Raw genomic sequence first — 18,085 nt, 5'->3', positions numbered from 1 at the left:
GAATGTCTGGCCAATTTACCGATTCTCCAGCAAGGGATGTTCTGTGGGATCCCTTGCACTGGTAAGCAGAGGTGAAGGAGAGTCCAGTGGGTGTTTGAGGTGCAGACCGTGCTCCCAGTTCCACTCTGCCACATGTCTGTAGCATTCAGGGCATTCCCTTCTCACCTGAGACACAGAAAGAGTTTATGGAGCCATGTCGGGTTCAGCTGCTACAGGTGTGAACATGGAAGATGCAGCTGTGATCTCTGGAAGCTCAGTGAATAATTGATTAATTATTCTGATAATTAATTATAACTGATGGCCGTGACTTCTGATGACTTCTGTCTTTTTTGTAATGATGACTGAGATCCATATAAAACCATCCAGAGCAGAAAAATGGGGTGACATTCACTCAAACTATTAACATGGAGTGATCAACTCATCAGATGACCAGAGGAAAAGGCCTGTGGGGTATTGTAACAGGAGTAACAAATTCCAACCAGAAATTTTAACAGTAACCCAGGCTTTGAGCCTACTGCCTGAAACTGAGAGGACACTGAGGAGGAGAACATGGCAGAACTCAGCAGAAAATGCAGAGAGGAGAATGGAAAGAGGAAAAATAAGTATTAGGACTTGGCAGAGGCAGTTGTGCCTAAAAAAGGATCTAATCCAGTTTATTGCCCACCTTTCACCGTACTGTTTGGGGGATGTGCCTGAGCCCTGCTTAGTGAGAAGAACAGTTCATGGGAAGGCGTCCAGCATCCGTTTTCATGGAATTACAGAATGGTTTGGATTGGAAGGGACCTTCAGACTATCTTGTTCCAACTCCCCTGCCATGGGCAGGGACACCTTCTACTATCCCAGGTTGCTCCAAGCCCCATCCAACACTCGGACACTTCCAGGGATGGGGCAGCCACAGCTTCTCTGGGCAGTTTTCTCTTTGCCTCAGCTCTTGTACAATTCCATGGCCATGTGCTTTGGCTAAAGCAGGAAATTCTGGGGTACACTTCAAGACTACAAGTGCTGCATCACTGTGAGGCTGACAAGTGAAAGGCCTTAACCTGAGAGATCCTAATTAGGATCCCAACTAGGAGAAGTCTAACCCTCAGTATGGAAAGTGAGCACATGCAGGAGCAGCTTCTGGAGAGGACAAGCCCGTCTCGCTGTTCATACAAGTCCTACCTCTGCTGCAGCAAGATCAGAAGGCACTGGCTGTCCTTCCATCACAGTGCAGAATTAAAAACCCCACACCTTAAACCATATTCCAGGAGACAGGTTCCTCCCCAGATCATTTAACAAGTACAACGTTTTCTTGAGAGCAAACCAACACTTTCCATGTCTCATTGTCACTACGTCTGCTCCAGTCGTTTTCCCTCAGGGCTTGCTGTCCTCACCTAAACCCGACCCTCCCAGAACAACAGCAGCCTATTTTCACAGGATCTTTTCTATTTCTTCAGACCAAATAATTTTTTTTTAAACTTCAGGTGTTGAGACATTTGGAAACCTGAATTTTTTTTCACAGCTTACCCTAAGAGACATCGGTGATGCCAATGAACATGGTATATGGACCAGCTGAAGCCCATCAAAGGGATCAAAATCTCCTCGACTAACTTCTTGCCCAGGGTGTGGAAGTCTTCAAGTGTTGATAGCATGGAGGGGTTTGTGGCTGGCTGTGCAGAGTGTGGGCTAAAGAACAGTCTGTTTGTGCTGCCTTTTTCTTCTTGGTGGTACTCAGAGCAGTGAAAAGATGAGGTGTTTAAGCCCAGGAAATTGTGCCTGTACTTGCACATAAGCAAAGGGCAGGGATCAGGTCTTTCCAGCCTTTTCCAGACGAAGGGATCCAGCCCTGCTTCCTCCCAGGCAGTTCCTTCCTCGGTGCCTACAGACCTTCGGCAGCCTCAGCTCCTGGGAGTGTCCCGAAGCAGCGGAGCAGGTCCAGCCAGGGAAAGGATCACCTGAGCGAGGCAGCCTGGGAACTGGCTGTGCAGGCAGAACACGTAACAACAAGCACTGGAGTCAGCACTGGGGAGGCAGATGGAGCCAGCCCCAGGTGCTGAGGCATCAGCAGGGCTGGCACCAGGCATAGCAGATGAGAGAGAAAGGGAACACTGAGCCGGTTCCCTTTTGCTTAGACTGGGCAAACACAGCCCAGCACCCTTGATTCACACCTGGCACAAAGGCTCAGGAGAAAGGCAGGTCCTGTTATTTATTTATTTTAATCTGCAGGGCTTTGTGGTGATCACAGCAGGGCTGAAACTGTGATTTCCTGCTGCTGTGTTAGGAAAAAACAGTAAAATGGAACATCATATGAACGGGGAGCAAATGCAGCCCAAGTCAACAGGTCTGTACTTTTCCCAGTTTCTGCTCTTAGTGTGAATCCAGAGGTAGAGTTTCTATATCCAGCTTCATCTGTCAGCGACTTTTCCTTACGTTAAATATTCCATATGGTTGAGTATTTTTCTGTGCAGAGGCAGCTGCGGGCTGTGATCACATCACTGCTGACTCTTCCCAGTATTAAGGGGGTCTGACAGCTTTTGGGGATCACAAAGCCGAATGTGTGTGACAGGTATCATAGCCAGTCAAGTCACTCCCAGTTACGCTGGTGGGAACAGAGGCCAACAACAGACCGCAGGCCAAGCCAAAGGGATATTTCCTTTGGAGATTCCCTCCCAAAACCCCCTTGATAATAGCACAGGGATGGCTGAGGGCTGCATGTTCCTTCCTCTCCGCCTGTTCCTCACCTGCTGGTGGTTTTTTGACCAAGGAGCAGAGTGACTTCATTAGGACTCTCCATGCACTGGCACAGCAGCAGCCAGCCAGTGTCTTTGGGACAGCCCAGGCAGACGGGTGGAGGAGACCTGAATCCTGCCTCTCATCAGCCCATTCTATCAGCCTTCGTCTCCCACTTGTTAAGTTTCCAACAAGCTGCTTCCTGCTCTCCTTTATCCACTGCCCCCGAGCATGGGAGGAGTTACTGCAAACAGCCACAGAGCTGCCTTCTGTTCTCCTGCAGCTTCCTCCTGTAAAAGCCAACCACCAGCCCGGAGGAGAGTGTGAAAGAGAATGCCAAAGAGCCAGGGTACCCATACCTCCTTCTTTCTGTGGGATTCTTGGGGCTGTCCTGTGCAGGGCCAGGAGCTGGGCTTGATGGTCCTTGTGGGTCCCTTCCAACTCAGGAGACTCTGTGATTTTTTCTATACCCTTCTGTGTACATGTCAGTGCTCATCCTGTATTAAGAGAAGGATTTCCTGGGGAGGAACTAAAGTTTGCAGGTTTGGTTCAAAAGGTTCTGATCATGAGTGGTGTTCTTGATACTTCTATATTTATGGATGTGATTCATGGAATGATCGCTTAGGATAGCAGAGAACTTCATGAAATGCCAAATAATGATAACAGACTTCTAGAATGTGTGAAGAGGTGACACTGTGACACACAAGAGGGGGCTGGAGCCCCTCTGCTCTGGAGACAGGATGGGAATGCTGGGAGTGTTCAGCCTGGAGAAGGGAAGGCTCTGGGGAGACCTTAGAGCCCCCTCCAGTGCCTAAAGGGCAAAGAGCTGGAGAGAGACTTTGGACAAGGGCCTGGAGTGCCAGGACAAGGGATAGTGGCTTCCCACTGTCAGAGGGCAGGCTTAGCTGGGATATTGGGAAGATATGCCTCCCTGTCAGGGTAGTGAGGTGGTGGTACAGGTTGCCCAGAGAAGCTGTGGCTGCCCCAGCCCTGGAAATGTTCTAGGCCAGGTTGGATGGGGCTTGGAGCAACCTGGTCTAGTGCACCCCTTGGCAGGGGATGGGACTGGATGATCTTTAAAGTCCCTTCCCACCCAAACCGTTCCATGATTCCATGACAAGGGTCAAGAGGTGTTGATTTTCTTACCAAAGCCAAAGGACAAGCAGCAGATCCAAAGGAGAAGGAGGCCGGGATGGACTCTCAGGCTGAGCTGGAGAACTCCTTGCCTCTGGCTGCTGCAGATACTCCAATTTGATAGGGATTTAGGGAAACTCTGGGTGAGTTGGTGACAGCAAAATGCTTTGAGGCTCTTGACAGGCATCAAAACCCATCTGGGGCTGGAGATTCCGGAGCCCCACGGAGCTGAAATTGGCTCTGAGAAGTGGTGAAGAATCAGAAGTGCCGTCCCTGTTCCTGTGTGTTTTCCACACCTCCTGCTCTTAGTCCCTATGGGAGACGGGTTTCCAGGGCCGATGGACCTTTGATCCCCTCCCATAGAGCTGATTTTATGGCTGGTTCTCCCAGAAATAGATGGAAAAGGCGGGGTTCAGGCACGGTGAGAAGGAAGCCTGGAGAGACTGAAGGTGTGTGAACTCTTTATTAAGAGGACCAGAAAGGAAATCATGGAATCATTTGGACTGGAAGCTTATCTTGTTCCACCCCCCTGCCATGGGCATGGACACTTTCCACTAGCCCAGGTTGCTCCAAGCCCCGTCCAACCTGGCCTTGGACACTTGCAGGGATGGGGCAGCCACAGGTTTTCTGGGCAACCTGTGCCAGTTCCTCACCACCTTCCCAGGGAAGAATTTGTCCCCAATATCTGATCTAAATCTAATCTGATTCATCCTTCTGTCGAAGTTACCACCCATCCTCTAGGCAAGTTCTGGTATGAAGTACTGACAGTTCGAAGCAGGATTGTGTGTTGGAGTTAAAACAAGCGAGGTCTTAGCACTGAGGCTGTAGAAGGCTGATTTGTTGCTGTTTGGGAGACAAAATAACAGAATACTTGGCCAGATGTGAGCATCTCTGTTAGAAGATGAATCCTTGGGTATTACTCACTTATTTTCCATCACCTCTAAGGGGCAACACAACCCTTGCAGGTGGGCACATTATACACCTGCATTTGGTGACTCTGACCCTTGAGTACCAATCCCAGTTCCAAAACTTGGGGATTTTGGGTTATTTTAGATGCCTTTGGGCATCTACACACAGCAGGTGTGACAGCAGCCCTGCAGAGACCCACAGCCTCCTTGGCAGCAGCTGGAGGCCAGGCCAGGTACCTTCAGGCATCCCAAGTGACATGGAGCACCTATGTATGAACACCTGAAACCTGAACTGCTGCCCTGGTTATGGTTGCACTTTATTTATATTGACTTTCCCAAGACTTAAGGGTTTGGTGCTGGGAAGAATCAGATTTCGCCCCTGCTGCCTAATTCGCCTTCTGAAAATTTTCTTTTATGTTCCCCTAAACCACCAGGGCCTGGACAGTGGGATCAGTGGGGGTGTTGCCAGGGTGCTCAGTGGACTGAAGAATTTCTGAGGTCCCATGTCAGTGTGTTCTGCTCAAAAAAACAATTGCTGGAATTTTTTCCCAGGTCCTATTGGCAGAATGTAGCAGAAGTCTCTTGCTTTCCTGTCCAATCCTGGGGCAGTTCTCTCCCACTCTTCCTGGGGGGCTTTTCCTGGTAAAACTGTGAAGATGTGAAGAACATTGATGATGTGCTTGAGCTTTCCTGTTCTCTCCTGGAGGGGTCGTTGCAGGGTTTGTGGCTCTGGGATTTTGGACTAAGGGCCTTTGGGGTCTTACTTTTCCAATATTGTCATGGAAATGGAAGGAGGGATGTTCAGGGGTTCCCTTTGGCCTGAGCATGTCACACAGCTGCTCACAGCTGCAGGTGGTGCTGGGTTGACGTGAGCTCTTCTTCTCTTGTACCCACCAACAGTTTAGTGCCTGAGATATTCTGGACACAGAATATCTTGTTACCCTTTATAAAGATCCCCAAGGGAATTGTGGAGGTGCCACACATTATTATTTTTAGCATCTTCATAAAATGAAATTCCTAATTAAATAAAATAAACAAGTATGTAAATAAAATTCTCTATTATCCCGTAGTTACAGGCTGAAAATCTACATTTGGTGTATTTTCAGTTTGTGACTCGGTTTCTTTGACAGTTGTGATGGTTCAGAATTCCAAAAAGACAATGTTTTTCTTTCTCTGAGGTGAAAGAAACTGCAGGAAACAGATTTTCAGGTGAAATTCAAGCAAGGAGCCAACCCCTGCTTGGAGTCCCTCTTGTTTGAGGTGCCCCTGATGGAGGAGAATCCAGCCATCACTGAAGAGTACTAATAGCTAATGTGTGTCCAATCTGTGTGTTCCCCTCTGGAGTGGGGAAACCCGACATGGTGTTCCCTGAACTGTTAAAGGAACCAAGGCTCAAAGCAGAGAATGCCCTACAAAATACAGGGAATACACAGTTCTGGGGTCAAAAAAAATAACAAGGCAATGCTGCACACTGAGTAATCCATCTCCTATTCCCTAAGGCATGTCAGCTGGTGCTCCACCAAATCCAGCCTTGCACTGGGATAATGGACACACTTGGAATGGATCAAAACTAGTTAAAAGAGAAGTGAAGAGACAGGAGTTTAAAAACCAATTTTGTCTTAGAATTCTACCTCCCTCTGGCTCACAAATATCAGCCAGAAATGGTGTGTGATTGCTTCCAAATGATTTGGAGAGGAATTGCTTCCCAAATAGTGGATGACTTGACCCAGAACTGGAGAGCCAGCCTGGCAGTTGGCAGCTTCACAACACCAAATCTCACCCAGTGCCTCAGGGCTCTGCCAGCTGCAGACATGTGTTCCCAGGAGCTGGAACACAGCAAAACAAAATTATAAAATAAAAAAAATCCATGAGCTAAGTGCAGAATTCAGCTGAATTTGTCAAGATGGGCTATAGCAGGAGAAGTTTTATTTATTCCTTAACCTGAGCTCAGCTCATGCCCACCAGAGTGATAGAAGGTAATAAATATCTTTTGAGGTTCCAGTAACTTCTCCCCTTTCACTTTATCTGATAGGGAAAGAGTTTGGAGGATTAAAGGAATATCCGTAATTTTGTGCATGTATATATATTAAATATTTACATATATAAATCAGCTTTTTTCATGCAAGCTGAGAATTCATCAATATGGTACAGTTCTTGTTGCAGCTCAGGGAATTACAGGATGCCAACGTTTAATAGAATCATGGAATCACAGGGTGGTTTGGGTTGGAAGGAACCTTAGAGCTCATCTCGTTTCACCCCCCTGCCATGGGCAGGGACACCTTCCACTAGACCAGGTGGCTGCAAGCCCTAGAACATTTCTAGAACTGGGACAGACACTTATGGTGGCAGAAACACAACTTCTGGTTTTTGTTTCACAGTTCTCAGATTTGTGGGTCTATTTTGGAAGAAATAACTCCATCTCCCAGGAAGCGCAGGGTTTTCCAGTCCCCCTCCAAATATCTCTTGGAGGCTCCTCCTTAACATCCCTCCCAGGCCAGCAACTCACCTCACTCCCATTGCTGTGTTCAGTGGCACCAGGTCCTCATCAGCTCCATATCCGTGATTGATTTGTTCCTTATTTTGGCCCAAAACAATTAACTCTGTGAAGGTAATGGTTAAGTGACTCACACCTTTGCCTAATTAATGCTCCCATCCCTTTGGAATGAACTTTCTCCAGCACTGCTCCATATGCTTTGAATCTCTTCCCTTTGCTTTTGCTCTGTGAGGACGATGTGTCGCTGTCATGACACCACTCTCACGGCTGGTTTTAATTTCCTTACAGCTCTCCCTCCCCTCATGGCTCGTCGGTCCCAAAGCTCCTCGCAGGGGGACAATCCCCTTGACCCCAACTACCTTCCCCCCCACTACAAGGAGTATTACCGCTTGGCGCTGGACGTGCTCACGGAGGAGGGCAAGGAGAGTTACCAGCGCTTCCTGGCAGAGGAGGCAGCCCCCGATTTCCTCTGCGGCTCCGAGGTGGATCACATCATCCAGAACCTCCAGAAGCCCCAGTATGCCAACCAGGAGGGCAGCACAGACAACACAGGGGACAATGACATGGACGGATCCTCCGGGACTTACTGGCCCATGAACTCAGACCTTGCTGTTCCTGAGCTTGACCTGGGCTGGCCAATGGTCTTTGGGTTCAGGGGAACGGAGGTGACAACCCTGGTGCAGCCACCTCCCCCGGACAACCCCAGCATTAAGGAGGAGGCTCGCAGGATGATTCGAGCAGCTCAGCAGGTGAGACAGGGAGAGCCCAGCTAGAGCAGAGGTAAAATCACGTGTGTGCCAGAGAAGTGCCAGAATTGAGAATCAAAGAATGGTTCGGGTGGGAAGGGACCTTAAAGCTCATCCAGTTCCACTCCCTGCCATTGGCAGGGACACCTTCCACTAGACCAGGTTGCTCCAAACCCCATCCAATCTGGCCTTGAACATTTCCAGGGATGGAGCAGCCAAAGCTTCTCTGGGCAACCTGTGCCAGGAACTTACCATTCTCACAGGGAAGAATTTCTTCCCAATATCCCGCCTAACCCTGCCCTCTGACAGAGGGAATCCATTCCCCCTTGTCCTGTCATTCCAGGCCCATGTCCAAAGTCCCTCTCCAGCTCTCCTGGAGTCCCTTTAGGCACTAGAAGGGGCTCTAAGGTCTCCCTGGAGCCTTCTCCAGGCTGAACAATATCAGGTCCTCTGCCAATTCCTTTAACTTTGCTCCCAGGACCTGACAGAGGGGCAGGATGATTCCAACCCCACCACTGACTGCACCAAAGCCTGTCTCTGCTCTTCTCTGCTCTCACAGCACAGTGTGCAAGGCCACACTAAAATACACCAGAGTTCACAGAATCCCACAACAGCTGAGCTTGGATGGGGCCTCTGGAGCTGGTCGAGTCCAGCTGCCCTGCTCAGAGGAGGTCAGTTACAGAGGGTTAATCAGGATGTGTCCTTGAGCATCTCCAAAGATGCTCCCTCCTTGAGTATCTTCAAGGGAACAGGACAGCCTGTTCCCATGTTCAACCCCCTCTTCCAGTCCCAGAGACTTCTCTCATGTTTAATTGGAATTTCACGTGTTTCACTTTGTGTCTCGTCCTCTCCCTGGGCACAACTGAAAAGTGTTTGGCTCCCTTCTTCCTTATGCCCTTTCCATCAGGTATTTGTACTCACAGATAGGAGTTGGGAAGGACAGGGAGGTAGACCTGTGAAGCTGCTTCCCATATTATCACATGGATGTAGTTGGATAGTGACTGCCTGAACGTTGGCCAGGAAGTTACCTAAAAATGGCAAGAGGGTTTTGGAGTGGGGGAGCAGCTCCTTACACCACCCAGTGTTTACAGGGCCAAAAAATTCATGGAATCATTGGATTGATCAGTCAGGGAACATTCAGGGGCAGTGAAGTTTTCCTTCACACCTCATACCAGAACATTTCCTGGACAGAAATTTTGTTTCCAGTTCTCAGGCCCAGAGTGGTTAAAGGAACCTTTAATTGGGATGTTTCCTGTTCCAAAAGGAAGTTGGAATGAAAGTTCCAGTTTCAAAAGGGAGATGGAGACAGTGCAGCTTTGGGGTGTGAGGTGCTGGGGAACATGGACAGTCATGCATGAGATGGCACAGGTGGCTGACGTGTCCCTGCATCCCTTCCCCAGGTGGTGGCCATCGTGATGGACGTTTTCACAGACGTGGATCTACTGTTTGAGGTGCTGGATGCTGCTTCTCGACGAGTGCCTGTCTACATCCTGCTGGATGAAATGAACTCCCAGCTTTTCCTTGATACAGCTGCCAAGTGCAGAGTCAACCTGAACTATGTGGAGGTGAGCAAAGACCTGCCCTGCTTGAGTCATGTCCTGAGGCAGATGTGTCCTGGGACACAGAAGGCTAGTGTGGCAGGAAACATCTGAGAAAGGGGAAAACAGGCCAGAGCCTGGTAAAAGATGAATGTGAAGAAAGAGGGGAGAGCTGGCATGACAAGGGGTAAAGGCTGAGGACACACTGATAAAGTTTTGTCCATCTGTGTGTCTGCAGGCAGAATCACTAGAGCTGTAGGATAATCCTGGTGGCAGGACGGAGGTTAAAGGAGAGGGGGAAGGAGGAGGGGCAGGGGAGGGAATGAGGGTCCCACCTGAGTCAGTGTCTTTCTGGTTTGCAGTTCCTGAGGGTGAGGACAGTGTCTGGCCCAACTTACTACTGCCGCACGGGGATGTCCTTCAAAGGGCACCTGAAGGAGAAGTTCCTGCTGGTGGACTGCATGGTGGTACTCAGCGGCAACTACAGGTGAGGAGCCCTGTCATGGTACCTGTCCTTGGTGAGAGACTCAGGTGCTTTGTGCTAGGGGTTGCCTACAGAGGTGCCCAGCTCCCATCTGAGCCATGTAACTTCCAAGGAGAATTTGCTGTAGTGTATGGAGTATAAGACTTGCATCCTAGTCTGGAACAAATGAGCTTCGACCTCCACTCATACAATAATCAAATCATGGAATGGTTTGTGTGAGAAGGGACCTTAAAGCTCATCTTGTCCCACCCCCTGCCATGTGCAGGGACACCTTCCACTATCCCAGGTTGCTCCAAGCCCTGTCCAACCTGGCCTGGAACACTTCCAGAGACGGGGCAGCCACAGCTTCTCTGGGCAACAGAGAGGTGGATGGTTTTAGTTAGATGGAGATCAGCCATTAACATGTTACCATCCTTTTGGAACAACAATCTCCCCAGCTAAGGCATCCATTTTTGGCAGAATAAATGTTTTTAGTGAGTTCCAATATGAGAATTTCTCTTTCAAGTGTTAAGGCGTGATGGGATAAACACCTGTCATGCTCTAAGCATGTAATCACAGAACCACAGAATGGTTTAGGTTGAAGGGACCTTAAAGCTCATCTGGTTTCACCCCCCGCTCTTGGCAGGGAGACCTTCCACTACACCAGGTTGCTCAAAGCCTGCCACGAGTTGCTTCTCATGGTGGAAGATAAGCAAATAGAACTACGGGTATTTTAAAAAACAGTACATGAAGATAAACATCCACAGTATAGGCATCTGAATAAAGTGCACATTCTTTGTAACAAGATTCCACTTGAGCTTTTTTCCTGATGTTTGGAAAGAATTATTGTCAAACTTGATGCTGTACCAAACAACTAACTGTTCCAATTGAATCATTTTTTGCTTATGAGAGCATCAAGTTAATTGTTCAAGACTACTTCTGCCACACTCTCATGTACTTTGGGTTTTCAAATATTGTATCATTTTTGAAGTAGGAAGTTGTGGAAGTGTTCAAATACAGGTTGGACAGGGCTTGGAGCAGCCTGGGCTAGTGGAAGGTGTCCCTGCCCATGGCAGGAGAGTGGAACAAGGTGGTTGCGATGGTCCCTTCCAGCCCAAATCAGTCTGGCATTCTATAAGAGAAGCTGGTGAGTTGGTGAAGCAGCATTTTGCAATTCCACATGGATATCAGGGACAAAAGTTTTCCTCACTGAAGGATACTGAGCAGCAGTTTTTCAGGAAAAGTACACCATATTGCAGTGGAGGTCAATACACCAATTAAAGAAGTCCTCAACCCCAGACACCCCAAGCCAGGCTTCTTTCACATCAAGAATTAAAAAATCTATAAAAAAAAAAGACAATAATTTTAAGGGTTTTGCTTAACCCCAGCAGGCAGCTAAACCCCACACAGGTGTCCCTCACACCTCCTAGCAGGATACAGCAGAGAATCTGAAACATGAGAACACTCCTGGGTTGTGATACAGTTTAACACCTACAGCAAACAGGCACACACAGGCAAAGCAAAGTAAGGGATCTCTTCCCTGCTTCCCACAGGTTGGCAGATATCCAGCCATTCCCAGAAAAGCAGAGCTTGACTTGGGAAGACAAAGGCTGTAACACTGAACATCTTCCTCCCTCATTTCCAGCCCAGCTCCTTCTGTCCAGTCCCCCCTAGCCTATGTGGGTGGAAGGGTTGTGCCACTGCAGGGGCAAGATCCTGCATTTGCCTCTGCTCGATTTCCTGAGGTTCCCATTGGCACAGCTCCCCAGCCTTTGGGGTCCCCTGACTGGTGTCACCTGGCAAGTGCAGAGGGCACACACTGACTGTTGTCCCAGTCATTATCGACAGTGTTAAAGACAGAAACATCTACTTCACATAACAATAATCATCCCCTCATTCTCTGGCCATGGACACTACTGACTGGCTTTTTAGAACAGAAGTCATTTGTTGCCTTGTAAAATCCTCTGCAAAGATGTGATCCCAAATCAATACCTAACTGTGAGGTTAGGGAACGATCATGTGTAACAAGTGGCTACAGGGGAATTTTCTGTCATTATTTTGCCATATTTCTACCTGAGCAGAAAATTCAGAATTTCCTTCAGGCAAGCAAACGCTTTAATGAAAAGGGGTCCAGCTGAGTTACTCAATGCTAATACCCTCCATCACTTCTGTTCTCTCCGTAGTTTCATGTGGTCCTTTGAGAAGATCCACAGGAGCATCGCGCACATCTTCCAGGGCGAGCTGGTGGCCAGCTTTGATGAGGAATTCCGCATTTTGTTTGCACAGTCGGAACCTCTCGTTCCTCCAGCCAATGTCCTGGCAAAGGCAGAGAATGCCTTCGCCATGGCTCCCTTTGGCAATAACATGCCTTTCTTTCCCAAAAAAGGCCCCCTGATGTTCCAGAGGGATGACAGTCTCTTCCCCTCCTTCATGGACAGAGTGGATCCGGACAGGTACTTCCTCTCCAATTTTCGGCGGGATGACATGCTGCGGCACACCGTGGAGGGGTCGGCCATGCGGATGTATAAAAAGGTGGAAATGGAGAATTCCCAGATGGATCCGGTCAGGGGCTTCCTCCGTTCCAAGCAGCTAGAGCTGGATGCCTTTAAGAGACACAGTTTTGCAGAAGGAACATTTGAAAACTTTGCTTCTTCCAAGCAGTATGCCCGGCAGATGTTCATGAACAACATGGATGAGTTCAAAATCCAATCCAGTCATTTCCAGAAGGACCAGTTCTACCAGTACCAGTTTGAACATCCCCATCTCTCTGGCAGACCTCAGGGATTCTTTGACAGGATTCGAGGGGGAAGGCCGGGATTCAATGAACTGGAAGACTATGGAGAGGGACCCCGATACCCTGAACTGGAACCCAGTTTCTCACAGGAGGGTTTCCCCTTACGGCTGGATTACGTACCCTCAAATTCTTCCAGGGAGGTGAGACACGGCTCCGACCAGCTGAACCCTGCAGGCAATGGCCCGATGGGAATGATGTTACGGAGGCAGAATATAGGACAGAAATTCATTTGCCAGACTTCTCCCACGCAGAAGCAGAGCCTGGAGCAGCGCTTGTTCCTACAGGACAAGGACGAGGACCAGGACGATGACAAGAACACACAGGAAAACAGAACAGGGTTACGGAACTGGAGGATATCTTCGTACCTCAGCGCATACCAGTCTGAACCGGATGAAGGGCTCCCAATGCCGATGGAGTCCGAGGCGTATAATGATGCTCTTGGGGATCCCCTCCCAAAGCACCCCACTGACCTCATCCCAGCCTTCAAATCCCCCACATCTTTCAATAGCAAGGCACTGGGAATTGACAGTGCCAAGGAATTTGCGGATCCTGATAGAGCAGGTGAAGAAACCTCGATAATGAAACCAGATGCCTTCAGGTCCAGGATAAATCCCTTGATCCAGAGGAGTTCCAGGCTCAGGTCCTCTCTGATTTTCAGTGCTGCCAAATTAGATCAGCCCAACACCACAATAGAAAAGGTGCAGATGATCCAAAAAGAGCAGATGTCCAGTGAGGTGACGAAGGACAATGAAACCATCAAGACGGCCACCTCCTCCAAAGTGGCCGAGCTGCTGGAGAAGTACAAAGCCGTGGGCAAGGACACGGAGCGGGGCACAGTCACCCACACCAAAGCTGTTTCAGGTTACCTACAGGAGGAATCACAGAACACGGAGAAGAAATGTACCAAATCCGTGCAATATAAGATTCTGGAGAGCAGGGTGCTGGACTCCAAAGACTCCTGCAGTACTTACAAAATGCACGGAGAGTTGGACAGAGCATTCGGAATGGCCTCATCCACCCCCCAGCTTGGGGATGCATTGAGTAAGGATCCCCTGGCACATCTTGGCACTAAGGTGGACAAGCTGTCATCTCGGTTTTACCCGATTGAGAACAAACCTGCTCTTCCAGAGAAGGAGAGTCTGATATATGTAGGAGACACTCAGAAATTGGCTCTTCCAGAGAAGAAGGACAGGGTGACCTTCAGAGAAGACACTCCAAAGTTAGTCAACACAGAAATGAAGAAACCACAAGTTAGGACAAGTACCACATCCTCAGCTCTGGAAAGCCTGTCTAGGAGTCCAGGGTCTGACAGCTCTCTCAATAAATCTGAGGAAGACTGTTCAAAACAAGAGCAAAATCCCATGGAATTTTTAAGAAAAGGGTCACTACGACTGAAGCAGCTTTTAAACCCAAAAGGTGAAAAGAAGTTTGAGGAGGAACCGGCTTCTGAGAGTGGAAAATGTGACAAGCAGGCAGTGGTGCTCAAACGATCGTCCATAGGGGACTGCCAGGAAGCAATGGAAGAAGAAAAATCCCACAAATTCGCAGCACCGCTCCCCCCCAAGAGCAGCCAGACAACGCAGGGGAGGTTCCCTTCCTCCACAGCCAACATCCTGTACAGCAGCAACCTGCGTGACGACACCAAGGTGATCCTGGAGCAGATCTCTGCCAACAGCCAGAAGAACAGAGCCGAGCTGGCCAAGCAGCTGCCATCCACCAGCAACCCTGACCTCTCCAGGTCAACCATGAGCTTGGAAAGAAAAGGGGAGAAGGAGAAAAGCTGCAACATCCACAGGTCGGAGAGCTTTGGGAGCCAGAAACGGAACTTCCAGCGGCAGCCATCGGAGGACAGAGACACCCTCCTGAAAAAAATGGAGAACATGCGGAAGGAGAAGCGAGTCTACAGCAGGTTCGAGGTGTTCTGCAAGAAGGACGAACACACGAGTCCGAGTGAAGAGGAATATGACACAGATGCCAAAGACAAGAAGATGGGAAAATTCATGCCCAAAATCCTGGGGACCTTCAAGACCAAAAAATGATCATAAAAATCCTATTTAATTCCATTTAATCACTGACTGTCACAGGGGAAGGAGGAAGAAACTTGTTTATGATGGCTACAAACCCCACAGGCAATGCTCTTCTGGGTAAGTGAGCAGAAACATGTCCAGCATGAGCCTCCCACGGCACAGTTTGCTCCATAAAGTCAGGTGGTATCAAACAACCTTATTACACTATGTTCCAAATAAAATTATTGAACTGTCAACATGCTTAAAACACAGAAGTCTCTTTTTTTAAAAGAAGTCTCTGTTCTGTTACTGTACAAAACTGAAAGTCTCTGTTACACCTAAGGAATATTTTTCAGCTGACAAAACAATTCTACTTTCGGAAGAAAAGAATAAAAAATAGAAAATTCAATACTTGAGTTCAGGCCAGGAAAGATAAATACACAGAGAGACACAAATACATTAACTGGAAAAAGTGTTTAAAGCCTGTTGTTTCTCAGGTACAGTTATCCTTTCTCTGTAGCTCACAATGAATCAGTCACAGGAGGCATCTTTTTGAAGGTTTACAGACCGAAAAAGTATTGTAACCAACTTTTTGCCCTAATCTGTGACTCCGGTCTTGTCCAGCGGCACAGGCCCAGCTTTTGTATTTGCCAGTTCCTGAGCCTGTGGGATCTGGTTTGCTTGAGGTTTGTTCTCCTGTGTGTAGGGAATTATTTGCTTTAAGGACTCAGCTGAAGGAGCAGCTGAAAAGGCCATAAAAAGGACATTGAAGTGCTATTGATGGAGATGGGCCTGGTTTTAGGAGGCCTTTTCGGCTTGAGGAAACAGCCTCAAGTTGTGCCAGGGGAGGTTTAGGTTGGATATTTGGAAAATTCCTTCCAAAACCCTGGAAAGGATTGTCCAGTCCTGGCATAGGCTGCCCACGGTACTAGTGGAGTCTTTGAAACTTGAACTTTTCCTGGGATGCCAGCGCCCAGGGCAGCAGGCTGGACTTACATATTTATAACAGTTAATGATTATTTTACTGTTTGCTGAAAACCTTGGGAACTGGATGTGCAGAGTGACTGTCTGATCTGAAAAAAAAAATTAAGGCTGATTTCCATTTTAATACAAATGGTGGTAAAAATCTGCAGGAATCAAGAGCAGCTTTGTTGTAACATGAGGAGGTACACTGAGCAATAAAATTAGGAGAGGACAAAAGAGGAAAAAAAGGATGGGAAAAGGGGCCAAAATTGGGAAAAAAGTAGAAATGGATTTCTTATACCCATTTCATATTATCACAAAATCACAGGATGGTTTGTGTGGGAAGAGACCTTAAAGACCATCTGGCCCCACCCCCTGCCATGGTCAGGGACACCTCCCACTAGCCCAGGTTGCTCCAAGCCCCATCCAGCCTGGCCTTGGACACTTCCAGGGATGGGGCAGCCACAGCTTCTCTGGGCAACCTGTGCCAGGAACTCAGCACCCACACAGGGAAGAATTTCTTCACAATATCTTTTCTAAATATCTCCTCTTTTAGTTTAAAACTGAACATTGTGACCCATCTCAGATACAGCCCATGATCTTTTATACATGTCCACAGCCATCAATGAGTTATTTTGTCTGCTCTGATTAATCAATCAGATTGAGTTATTGATGGGTCCCAAAATGAACTGCAGTGGCCGACAGTTGTTCTCTGTCAGCCAATACAGATTATTTTACTCTAGAGAGGTATGTGCATATATATTCTAGCTCTGTTTGTGCAATTCTTACATCATTCCACACCTCCCCAGCCCTTCCCAAACCTACCTGCTCCAGCCTCGTTCTGTAACAGACAAATTTGGAATTTATTTCTGCAGTGACAGGTTACATTAGCAATTTAGAATTTTGCTGTACTTATTTAGATGTTTAGGATTTTCTCTTGCTCAGGTGGAACATGTACTTCTGCCCAGAGCCCGAGTGACACAGCTCTGCTGGCGACAGGTAGGTGACTGGTTGCTGCAGGTGGCACAACCAACTATTGCAGAAGAACCAATTCCCTTGGCAGCAACTAAAGTCACTGTGAGAACATGTTGGTGTTCCAGCCCAGCTACTCTCAGTCTGGGATGGGGGTCACAGAGGACCTTGGCTGTCATGCTGTGAGGGGCCAGGATCCAGGGGAGGTCACAGCTGGAATTGGGTGCCCTTCTCTCTCAAATGCCCCACAACCAGCATTTGGACTCTCGGGAGCCAACCCACTGCTCAGAGCTCTGCCCACACCACAGGCTCACCTGGCACTGCCACTCCTACATCTCCCTGTACCTCAGACAGGCAGGAAACACCTGTACTATGAATATACCACAGTAAGCCTGGACTTCCCTGTGAGCTGCACTTCCTGGCTCCCTCCTGTTACCAGACTCCAGTGACCACATCTGCGACCAAGGGGAAGGCATTAATTTTTAATTAAGTAGCCTTGGGTGTTTAGACACTAGAAGATAAAATGGCAATTCAGCCAATGGCAGTGGTACTCACATGCTGGAATTCAGCACCTGAATCCCCTTGGTAACTGTAGTTCCAATGTTCTGGGATAACAATCATTTATCACAGGTGGAGTAAAACTTCAGGGACACAGACAAGAACTTCAAGTTAATGAGGAGAATGTATCCAAAATCCGCATTAAAACAGGAATATAAAGTTTCCTGTAGTCCCACTGTAGCCTGGTAACACCTTCACGATGTCTCAGCAATAGTATCTCATGGAACTCTGCTTTCTTAAAGCAAAAACAAAACAAAAGAAGACCAATTATTCATTGAAGACAGCCTTACTAACAGGTACTTTCCCTCTCAACACAGTGCTGACTGAAAGACAAAGATTTTTTGTGGTGCAATATAAACTATTTATTAGTGCAATATTTACAATATTACATGGTAGGGAAGCTGTCAGATATTGTAGCAGAGCCCACCTGTGTTTCAAATGCTTTCCTACTTGATTTTATCAAAAATAAAGCACAATGGTTTTGTTTATTTACCCCAGAAGAGTCATAGAAATGAGTGGAAATCAGAATGAAGGGCTGTAAGATCTGTGAAGAGTTTGATCTCCATGGTCTTCAGAGAACAGTTACCTGCTCTGTTCAAGAACAATCCACATTTAGGTAGACTGCTGAAGAATCCTGGAATGGCTTGGAAGGGACCTTTTAAAGGTCATCCAGTCCCACTCTCCTGCCATAGGAAGGGACACCTTCCAGTAGACCAAGTTCCCCCAAGCCCCTTTCGACCTGGCCTCAAACACTTCCAGGGATGGGGCAGCCACAGCTTCTCTGGGCAACCTGTGCCAGG

At 48.0% G+C, this 18,085-nt stretch overlaps 1 protein-coding gene across 5 annotated transcripts in view; it reads left to right on the top strand.

Annotated features, from left to right (window-relative positions):
* Positions 1-15,042, top strand: part of FAM83H (family with sequence similarity 83 member H) — a 24,183-nt gene extending 9,141 nt beyond the window's left edge. For 4 of the 5 annotated variants that reach the window (XM_029958049.1, XM_029958048.1, XM_029958050.1 and 1 more), the window contains 4 exons: positions 7,534-7,994; positions 9,392-9,556; positions 9,892-10,016; positions 12,176-15,042. In XM_029958049.1, the coding sequence (XP_029813909.1) occupies positions 7,548-7,994; positions 9,392-9,556; positions 9,892-10,016; positions 12,176-14,825 (3,387 nt within the window). In that variant the 5' untranslated portion in view covers positions 7,534-7,547 and the 3' untranslated portion in view covers positions 14,826-15,042. Of the gene's footprint in view, positions 1-6; positions 62-7,533; positions 7,995-9,391; positions 9,557-9,891; positions 10,017-12,175 lie in introns of those variants that run through there. The other variant, XM_029958047.1, reaches the window with a different exon arrangement.
* Positions 15,043-18,085: the final 3,043 nt, after the last annotated feature.

Source organism: Manacus vitellinus, unplaced genomic scaffold (genome assembly GCF_001715985.3).
Source record: "Manacus vitellinus isolate BGI_N305 unplaced genomic scaffold, ASM171598v3 scaffold_139_pilon, whole genome shotgun sequence".
NCBI lineage: Eukaryota > Metazoa > Chordata > Aves > Passeriformes > Pipridae > Manacus > Manacus vitellinus.
This window is presented reverse-complemented; position numbering and strand designations above follow the sequence as displayed.